This window comes from Nansenia antarctica (genome assembly GCF_963989245.1).
Source record: "Nansenia antarctica genome assembly, chromosome: 15".
Lineage (NCBI taxonomy): Eukaryota > Metazoa > Chordata > Actinopteri > Argentiniformes > Microstomatidae > Nansenia > Nansenia antarctica.
Genome location: NC_137685.1, coordinates 11,246,687 through 11,257,451, shown reverse-complemented (window position 1 = coordinate 11,257,451; position 10,765 = coordinate 11,246,687). Strand labels below are relative to the sequence as shown.

The following is a 10,765-nucleotide window of genomic DNA, read 5'->3' as shown; positions in this document are numbered from 1 at the left end:
AGGAGCCTACGGTAATACTGGTGCTGGTTGTAACTAATCCTAAACAAATAAACTGAGTAAAGCGTCAGTTATTATTGTAACGTTACGAATGTTATGAAATGTCAGTAAATGCCGTGTAATTTCTGAATGCATAATAAAGTGTTATCTCAGTTTGTATGACAATATACATTTGTAAATTGTACAATGAAACGACAAAGAAGACAATGCAGAAAAGAAACGTAAGTCTAACTCCCCTTCCTCCTTGTTTTATTGGTAGGTTAAAATTACATTTCTATGTTCTAGGACTTCAGTTGCATTTACCTTCCGACTTAAAAACTGAGTACGAGCAAATGATACTTTTACAGTAGTCTAAGTGATATATTGTACAAAAATAACATTTTTGATTTTTGTGAAAACATTCGCCTTTCTCTTACCGAAAATTATTTTTTTCTTTTCCATCCTTCTAGGATGTTTTAACTTCCTCCATGGGTACAATTACCTTGAACTACTTGTAATCTTGGGATTAAAACATTGGTTATACTGTGAGCTGTGGAACACCCGACAGTTTGACACTTTACAAAAAGAATGCACCTTTTTTATGAATTCAAAAATCAATTCTTTCCTCATGCTGAATTCCTCCGTCATTACTTCACTACTGTTGACTCCCGCCTTCCGCGTTGCTGCCAGTAAAGGTCTGGATGGGATGTAAATCAGACCCTACAAGTCGAGTTCTGCTGTTGTCTCAGATCATTCACTCTCAGGCCAACTCGTTTTTGTTCCGACAAAAACAAAAACAAAGTATTTATCACCGGTGGAAATTCAAAACTTCCACGTTTTTTTTTTTTGGGCGGCCTCCCGCTCTACACTAAGGCTCACTCTCACACAAGCCTAGGGGGGGGAGGCCCACCCGACGACGACACATCCACTCATTCACTCATCCCTGTTCGCCAGAGGCATGGAAAGGGGGTTTCTTTATCAAAGCATTATACATAACACCTCTACCAAACTAAACATAAACTATTTTTTTTTTGTATTAAATGCAAGAAAGTGGATTTCGTTTTTTTTTCCACCCCTTTCCTCCTTTAGTGCGTCAGAGCTCACTGGCCAGGGACTAGCCTCCCGCTGGGCCGACCGCGGGCCAGTGACGAGGACTCAGAGAAAATAATACAACCATCAATCAGAAAAAGGAGGGGTGTGACCAGGGGAGCTGATCAGGCCGTGGCCTCGATGGTGCATTCTTTCGCCAGGTGCCCGGACTTCCCGCAGTTGTAACAGTTGACCTCGCTGGCCTTGCTGCACTGGACCGCCACGTGGCCGATCTCGCCACACCTGGGAGGGGTGGGGGGACGCAGGGGGGGACACAGGGGACACACAGGAGAGAGATTGGAGAATCGCTTTTATAATCGTTTGTTCCTAGAGAATCAGTGAGTCACGGCCCAGGTTTGTAATAACCTTGGTTTGGTAAATAACCTTGTCACAACATTGTCACATGGTCAAAGAAAGCATTCACATTCAAGGCGGTGTACTCTGTGAAAAGACTCACTCACCCACTTTTAGATTGTAATTTAAAAAGGCAGCTCTCTGCTGATTCAAACCTGCATGCTCAAAGCATTCACCTTCAAGTCTGTATTCTCAGACAGTGAAAAGAGGGTCGTTTTAAATGAATACATTTTCAGATTCTCTCAGCCACTATTTGATTCTGATTCAAACCCCGCAGCAGACCTACAAGCTTACGTATACACTGGCCTACACATGCTGCTCAACTGAACCCCTGAACTGAACCCCGACACTCCTGTAGATAGAAGATGGATGGGATATACATAAGTAACATGGCCGCTCTCTCAGAGGGAATGACTATGCCTTGACCATACCATACACCTATCATATCATCTCAGATCTAAGGGGTAGGGTCGGCGAGAGGGGGGGGGGTCATTTGGAACACAGGGAAATACACGAGAAAGAAAGGAAGGGAAGCAAAGAAAAAAGAGCGAAAGAAAAGAAGGAAAATGAAAAAGAACGAGTAGTCCTGCTCCGTCGTGCCTACCTGTAGCACTTGACCTTTTCACAGCCCTTCTGGATGTGACCGAAGCCTCCACAGGAGTAGCACTTCTGCTCGTTGGCGTGGTCGCAGTCCCGCGCCACATGGCCCGCCTTGCCGCAGGTGTAGCACACCTGCTCACGCTCCTTCTTGGGCTCCTTGCAGTCTCTGGAGATGTGGCCGCCCCGCCCACAGTTGTAGCACGCTGGAGGGGGGAGAGACGGCCGGGAGAGTGTCATTCAATCTCATCTACACACACTACTACTATTCTAGTCACTCACTCTCACATACTCTCAGATACAGACACTTGACACACGCGCACACACACACACACGCACACACACACACACACACACACACACACACACAGGTTGGGCTTGGTGAGACTACTCCATACCCTACTATATGTTAGTTGTAAACACAAATGAATTTGTCTATTAATAATTAATACACCAGTAACATACAAGGGGCACCAGTAGAAGGGCGTTCTATATTGTCCATATTCTAACTGTAATTTTTTGCCACCTCATAATGTTTAGATTCAGGGGAGGCTGGTGGAGGTAGAAATCAGAGAACAAGCTCTTTGTAATGTATGGAATGGAATCAAACACTCATTCCGTGCATTTACATTAAGCCCGCCCTCCAATTTCTACCTCCATCAGCCTCCCCAGAGCAGGTTAAAAAGGTTTATAAAAGCTACATTTCCAGTATTGCTATGCACAGTGCATATAAGCCTGCAATAACAACGACTCAAACCTGGCTGCTGTTTACTGAGCAAAGTAATCTGATTTCAGCGAATCACACGACAGCGAAGCGAAGCTCCAAATCAGAGACGTGTGGTGTGTAAGCAGCTGGAGGTTAGGGGTCGCTGGCTGTGGGAGATGGATGATGTGAGGTAAAGCCAATCGGTATGTGTTGTCTGTTATTAACAATCTTTCCATTTGCTTAATGAAGGCCAAGTTTGGTCCACCAGACCTTTCACGCATTTTGGCGGGAGTGTCTGGAAACTAGGGATGTCCCGATCCGATATGGATATCGGATATCTGTGCGATATTGGTCCTGAATGCTGGATCGCAGATCGGCGATCGGTTAGGCTGGTGATCAGAAGTTATGAGTTCAAATCCCACCTGAGAACACCACCCAGTGTTATAGTGTGCCCTTGAGTAAGGCACTTACTCCAGAGAGACTGTCCCTGTAATCTGTAAGTCGCTTTGGATAAATGTGTCTGGTAAATGGTTAAAAATGTTTTAAAAAAACCAACTAAATAAATCTAAGTTCTCACCGTCCTCGGTTCTTTCACAGTCCCGGGCCACGTGGCCAGGCTCTCCACAGCGATAGCAGAACAGATCTGAAGACAAGGAGAAAGGAATTTTAGGCTACTTCTTTGTGATTGTCAAGACAACTTTCACACCTCAGAAACAGTCTGAAACACTGTTCATTTGACTCCACACAACTGTTGAATGCAGCCTTGTTTTAAGTGAATAAAGAGGGTAAATAACCTATTGAATAGAAGTGTAGCTGGGTGCAGGCGCATTATCAAAAACATCTCACCTTTTCATCTTAAAAACAAACAACAACTAACATAATTACCCCCAAAATGGCCCTAAGGCGGTGTAGAGATGTGCTCTGCCCCTGATATAAGGGAAGACAATTTAACTAATTTTGTGACTTTAGTCCCCAACACATAAATGATGATGCTTAATTTGTAGCCAATCAAGTATTGTTGCTAGGTAAATACCACATAAAACACATAGCACACTAAGGCTGCGTTCGTAAAATTTGCTCTGGAAATCTGATCAGCACTCGTGGAATGCCTCTTGTCCAATCAAATTACATGGTCTCTTTATGACACTGAACCCAGCGTGCGCTCCGGTGCTCTCGGAGCGAATTTACGAACGCAGCCTAGGTGGCAAGTGTTTCCGGAACTCTTTGGCAGTTGGCGAGATGTGGGCAGACGGTTTAAAAAGGCCTTTAGACGATAACAATCGTACATTTTCATTTGACTTCATGCAATTGACGCATCATCATTTATGCATTCCCGGTGAGTGAAGTAACCCTTGGCACTCTATAATGTTGACAATTTGGGCGTCTTTCTCCACCCATTCAAAAGGTCTTCACACAGTAACAGTTACCTTTTCCTCTCCCGCGGCCTTTGCCTCGGCCCCGTCCCGCGGTCGGACAGTTCTTGATCCAGTGGCCACTACGGCCGCATCCAAAACACTCATTGCTACTCATCTCCACTAGCAGTAACCTAGGAGAAGGAGAGAGGGGGGGGAGACAGAAAGAGAGAGAGCAAGGGAGGGAGAGAATGAGGGAGAGAGAGAAAGAAAAAAGAGGATCAGAGGAAGAGGGAGGGTGAAGGAGACAACTCCCCCCACACACATCAAAAACAGTCAAGACTGGGGCGCTTAGGTGGCGTAGCGGACTGAGCGCTGACCATGTAACCGCAGGGTTCCCGGTTCGATTCCGGCCGCGGACATATCCTGCATGTCATCCCTTCTCTCTCTCACCCATCCTTCCTGTCAAATCTCTACTGTCTCTGTCACAATAAAAATTCAAATATGAGTTTTTAAATATATACCACTTTTTTAATTTAATATATACCAATGACAATGTAAAGTGTATTCTCTCCAGGGCACAAACGGTAGATCTGAACTGCACCAACCAGTATCTACATTAATGAAGACTACTCAATCTTAAAACTTCATGTGAAAGCAGTGCCTTGGCTTGCACAGAGCATATGAAGGGGCTTGAAGGGACAGGATTGATAGTACAGAACATCCCATCCTTCAACTTTTGACTCAAAAGCTTTCTAGGAATGTCTGGTCAGAGCAAATAACCCCTGTCCTACATCATGCCTGGGCCATCTGCTGAAATCCACAACAATAACAACAACAACAGATGATGTCACCTGTTCTTTAATTGGCTAATTTGCATGAAATTGACTATCTAGCCACGCGCAACTAAAAGAAAAACAAGTGTTACATTGTATCCATTAAAATCTTTTTATTTTTTTATTTTTTTAAGTAAAAATCCCCATTGCTGGTTACCTATGCTGGGCATAGATAGTCATGTGCATTTCACAGCAAGTTAAGATACCTAAACTCTGATTGCGAGCTAGCTTGCTAGTCAAGGCCATGCACAGTAAACAGCCCGGGCTAATGCTTATGCTAAGACCCAAATGGAACACATTTCAACACCAAAATGTAGCCAAAAACACAATTTGGACCAAAATGTCACGTCAAGGGTCTCCGATCTACACTGTGATCCAGCCCGCCCATGCTTGTGAACTCTCTCTGTTGTGTGTGACGCCCACCCACGCCTGCGGCCCTGACTGTCTCTCTGTCTTAACGGGTAGACCCCCGTTTGGGGGGTCCCAGTGGGTGATGTGTTGAGTTATAAACAAACCGCTAATACACCAACACACCTGTTACATTTCTGTAGGACAATTGCAATTAAATTAATTAAATCAAACGACTTTCCCGCGCGCCCGAGCCTTTACGCAGTAGGCCAAAGTGCGCTGTGATGGAAAAAATAAGACTTGTTTACTTCCCAACGAATTCCACCAACAATGCGCTGGAAATGCACGATTTCTCCAACCCCTAAAAAAAACTGCAGCTCTTTCTTGCGCATTGCATTTAGTCACATATCTATTCGCACGTTTACATATGGACATTTATACCCTTTTATAACGGTGCACTCACCTCCTCTACGTGACTCCCTGTTTGTTTTCGGTCCCTCCTCTCTCCTCTGCGCCACACGCGGGTTTGCGCACGGCACCGTGAGGCTTGGCACCCCCCCTCCCTCCCCTGCTCGCCGTGGGCGAATTTGCGAAACCTAGGATGGTAGGGGAAGGTAGGGCAATACCGCTACCTGATTGGTTGGTGAAGCACTCGTGAAGAGCCCCCTCATTGGCTGGCGAGTTGCCCTACCTTCCCCTACCATCCTAGGTTCCGCAAATTCGCTCCCCGTGGAGAATGCCCCTCTGCACACGGCCTCGCTGTATTCTACCCAACCTATGGATGTGCTCTTGGAGACACCACCTTTCATAAATAAAAATCATAGAATCATGAACCGTTAGAATATCGTGACGTTAGAATTATAAGGTTCTAGGATCTCCATTTTGGTCAAAATGTAGTTTTTTTTACATAATCTGATCCATTAGGTGTTAGGGTTAGGGTTAGGGTTAAAACTAACATTTTTGAGTTAGTAATTCATAAAATACAAAGGTTCCATCTCACAAAACATAATGGAATGTAGAAACTTTGACGCTCAATATCTCTGAACTGCCCTAAACGGAGATAGAACCTTATAATTCTAAACTCACCATTATGCATACAGTAGCCTGTTTTGTTGATAGAACCATGATCAGATTATTTTGTAATGATAAAACGAGCCGTAGTATTATTCGATCATTACTACAGATCATTGCTTGTACATATGAATGAATGTGTTCTATCATTAATTCAGCCAAGAAAAATATCAGACAGTGGAATCCCGATCTGCATGTGTAATAGGCTGAGGTGCGTCACACGGTATGGAAAACAATAGCAGTTTAGCTCAATAATAACATAATGATAACGTAGCTATGGGCTCTTTATAAACCTGAACACAGAGAGTGGATTTGAGTGATTTTACAATAGAAAATAAACGTTGTCCTGTAATTTAGTGATAGACAATGTTTGTTCTGGTTTCTCTTTATTTGCATCTGTTTTGATTAGCTATGTGCAGCTCCATCCAATCACATTGATTTATTTTTGTTCAATGTTTTCAACAACAGCAGTCAGATGTGGTAGTGAGATGAGATGATGCAAGCTTTGGGGAATACCTCAGTCCCTCAGGCTCTCTCTGCTAAGGTGCCCATCTCTAACCATGCATGGGTGCAGGGCCGGTCCTAGGCATTTAGGTGCCTTAGGCGAGAGTATGATTTGATTTGCCTCATCACCACCTACACATTCAACAGTAAAAATATGGACAACAATGGTTTCAAGACAAAAATAGACAGTAGGCTGAGACATATTTTCATAGAGACATGAAAGTCATAGAGACAAAATTATTGAAATGTAAAAATGTATTTATTATTATATAATAAAATGTATTTATTATTATCATTTACAATGGGGCATTTGGAGCCCCCCATTTACAATGGGGCATTTGGGGCATTTGGCGCCCTAGGCGACTGCCTAGTTCGCCTATGCCTAGGACCGGCCCTGCATGGGTGAATCTCAATAGTCCAAACGAACCTCCTCTCCTCATCTTCTCCTGATCAGCACTGATCTGATCTGAGAAGATGTGGACACAAGAAATCCAACATGGGGATTTGCTTGGTCCTTGTCCAGTGCTGTCACTCACAGCAGCCCAGTATTTCAAAACTTTTCATGTAGATCAGAATGAATAGCTAAGACAGAATCTGGATAATTCAGATAGGCCTATACTTTCCAAATACTGCTGGACCACGGGGATTTGCTTAGTCCTGTCCAGTGCCGAAATCAAAGCAGGAGGAGGGAAGGACACAAGGGAAGGAGACAAGGGATGGAACAAGCCATATACAAGCCATGTACAACTGTTGGGATTCACCCCATGGGAGCAGATTGTGTTGACAATTTCCTGGGATTATTATTAGAAGATTATAAATTATATGGGGGGGGGGGGGTCTCTAGTCACACTTGGTGTAACACCGCAGTGGTAAGACCCTACTTGATTGACACTGTAGACAAGTTGAGAGTAAAACTAGCCAACTCAGCAGCAACATTGCATGAAGTGCTTGTGGAGGTGCTCAGAAACAGGTTTTCATAGCCTACAGCACTCCAGAATAAATCATCATCAAGTCGTCAAGGAGAGAGACAAGACTTGTTGATAGAGCAAAACCAACCTAAGGGCTGTTCCCTGCTATAGCAGAATGTTGCTAGGACTCGACTTTCACTTTCAAATGTATGCAAAACAAGGTTTGTTAAACCTTGTTAGCAAAGTTTAACAAACCATACAACTCCATGCACTTGCACACAGACTACTCCTGACAATTCCCAGTGAAAAAAACACACACAAAAAACACATTTACTTCAAGAAACACGGTTTCCCAAAACTCAAAATTAAGATTAAAGTATGTCAGCGGAAAGAGTGGGCTGTTAGCTATCATATGATATCTTGAGTTTGAAAATATCTAATTTGGTTGTTGAGCTACAGTAGGTGAAGTGGATCTTGTTAGAATAAAATCTGATCCGGTTCTTTTGTCGACTGCTCCAAGAAAGAGGAGAGAAGTTCTCTGTTGCACACTTGGTATATTTATTGAAAGTTACACGTTGAGTACAGAGATGCATCAGCTGGACCTAACTCCTGAGGCGGTCTCAGGAGGAAAGGTTCTGTTCTGCAGATTTACAGTATATTATATACGTTTAGAAAGCACAGAGTCCTTCCCCTTTTGGCCACTATGATGTAATACCTAATGGCCTTGATTATAATGGTCTAAAACTATGAATTGAGTGTTGTCTTGTGTTTGACGTGAGAGCTGAGAAAGAAGTGTCCTGCTGCACCTGGCTTGAAGGCCAAACAGAACAGTATATCACCTTATAATTGGTCTTGTGTAGGGTACCATACTGATAACGTGCCTATTAAAACAGGAAAACTGATAAGATATCTAAAGCCGGGTACACACATAAAGATAATCTGGCCGATTTTGGGCCGATTTCCCCCCTTCCGACCAAAGACAGCAAACGCCCGATTATCGGATGGCTCTAAAGATTATCCTATAAGATTATCCTGTGGTGTGAGGTGTGTTAAGAGTCCATTTCTCCCGACAATCTGCTCGGATAATGGTCGGGGCCGACAATCGTAAATGTTAAACGTGTTCAATATTTACAACCAAAAATCCTTATTATGGGGGCAACTCCCGACTCCCGACAGCTCCCGACTAGGGTTGCCAGATGGGCTCGTTTTTTTGGGTGGAATTAGCGGTTTTAGACTGTTGCTAGATTGGAAAGTGTCAATCCCATCTGGCAACCCTGCTCGCGATTCCGATTGTGACGTGGATGGAATGTAGCCAATCAAGAAGCGAGCTGACTTCTTCTTTTCGTTCTTCGGCACTTTATTTGCCCTGTCGCACATGGCTGCCTCGTACAGGTCAGTCAGGGTACTGTTAGATCATGTTTGATCACGCGAGATTTCTGGCTTGGGGAACGAGACTCTAGTCTAGACTGTCATAACGACAGATCTTTATGTCTGTGGGGTGCTGAAATGGGAATATCGGCGCACGCCGCACACCACACACAATACGATCAAGGCTGTTCAATACATGATTTTTTATCTTCATGTGTGGGGTCTCTCTCAGATAAAAAAATCTGTTAATATTTTTGAAAATCCTTATATGGATATATACCAGGCTTTAGCTTTCATTTGACAGCCAATTATATTATATATGCTCTGATGAATTACACATGTTGGCCCTTATGGGTCCTTTTCCACAGAACTGCCCCTGCGCGTTTTACTTCAACACTGTCAAATAGCTGATGAGTGCAATATTCTGTGATACAATAATTTATTTTTAGTGAAACGTGAAAATCTAAGTTCTCTTCCAAGCGTCTATTTAGTCAGATTCCCAAGCTTTATATTGTGTTCAGCACGACACAACTAGACACATATATTTGTTGTAAGTCGCTTTGGATAAAGGCGTCTGTTAAATACCAAAAATGTCAATGTGAATGTAAGCACACTGCCAATGACACTACATCACTATCTGCCATAGGGTGGCAGTGCTGTCAGTGTTACATGAGGACTCCAAACTGAACAGACACACAGCGAGCAAAAAGTCAACCTAAGGAAAATGTGGTAGAGTAGGCTTACAGTTTCTGCCCTCCAATGCAGATATTTCAGATTCATCGCATTAATATGAACCAATATGACATGTGTTAGAAATTAACTCTTGCCACAAGCCATTATAGTCTAACCAGAAGGTGGTCATATGTCAGTAGAGTAGTTCTCCAATTTGTCCAGGTGGTAACTAGGCCTACTTATAATCAAGTATTATGATTATGATACAATACATATATCTTGTACACTGAATAAGGCCAACACGTAATCAGGGTAAGAGCTCAACGTGACCAATTTCCCCAACCACCCCTATGCGATGTAAAGGATATGATGGCAATTATTGCTTGTCAAAACTCCCAGATCAAATTTCAATATCTGTCGTCATGCAGACCTCACTGATCTTCCAACAACGCATTCGTTTTGGTGCCTGGGCAGAAAAGATCATGCATTCTGATTCAGACTCGGTCAGGTCAGCCAATGCTTCGTCATGTAGTTAAGGTTGACATTTTGGGGACAACAGAGCATTCTGATGGACAGTGAATAGGAAAGAAAGGCCTGTCCTGTCCTAGTGGTCTATATTGTGGCCCAATCCATTGTGATGACAAATATTGGTGGTTGCACTGGGGCGTACGTACAGCTTCACATCGTGACATTCCCCCTGACAATCTCTCTCTCTCTGGAAGTGTGTGTATTCTCTCTCTCTCTGGGAGTGTGTGTATTCTCTCTCTCTCTCTCTCTCTCTCTCTCTCTCTCTCTCTCTCTGTGAGTGTGTGTATTCTCTCTCTCTCTCTCTCTCTCTCTCTCTCTCTGTGAGTGTGTGTATTCTCTCTCTCTCTCTCTCTCTCTGTGAGTGTGTGTATTCTCTCTCTCTCTCTCTGTGAGTGTGTGTATTCTCTCTCTCTCTCTGGAGTGTGTGTATTCTCTCTCTCTCCTTCTATCTCTCTC

General features: G+C 43.5%; 1 protein-coding gene across 1 annotated transcript; it reads right to left on the bottom strand.

Moving 5' to 3' along the window:
- Positions 1–236: 236 nt before the first annotated feature.
- cnbpb (CCHC-type zinc finger, nucleic acid binding protein b) lies at positions 237–5,758 on the bottom strand. Its single transcript, XM_080545949.1, has 5 exons — positions 5,722–5,758; positions 4,150–4,268; positions 3,300–3,365; positions 2,024–2,222; positions 237–1,308 (listed from the first exon to the last, which is right to left on the bottom strand). Exons 2-5 carry the CDS (start codon positions 4,250–4,252, stop codon positions 1,191–1,193), a joined length of 486 nt encoding a protein of 161 aa, XP_080402075.1. The 5' UTR covers positions 4,253–4,268; positions 5,722–5,758; the 3' UTR covers positions 237–1,190.
- Positions 5,759–10,765: the final 5,007 nt, after the last annotated feature.

What these genes read in the sequence shown, in the direction of transcription:
- cnbpb (XM_080545949.1), bottom strand. Translation starts at nt 4,252, where the DNA reads ATGAGTAGCAATGAGTGTTTTGGATGCGGCCGTAGTGGCCACTGGATC. An exon ending in CTGTGAAAGAACCGAGGACG is followed by an intron (nt 2,223 to 3,299) that starts GTGAGAACTTAG and finishes TCCCCCCTCCAG; the next exon opens with CGTGCTACAACTGTGGGCGG. An exon ending in GAAAAGGTCAAGTGCTACAG is followed by an intron (nt 1,309 to 2,023) that starts GTAGGCACGACG and finishes CACCCCTCCCAG; the next exon opens with GTGTGGCGAGATCGGCCACG.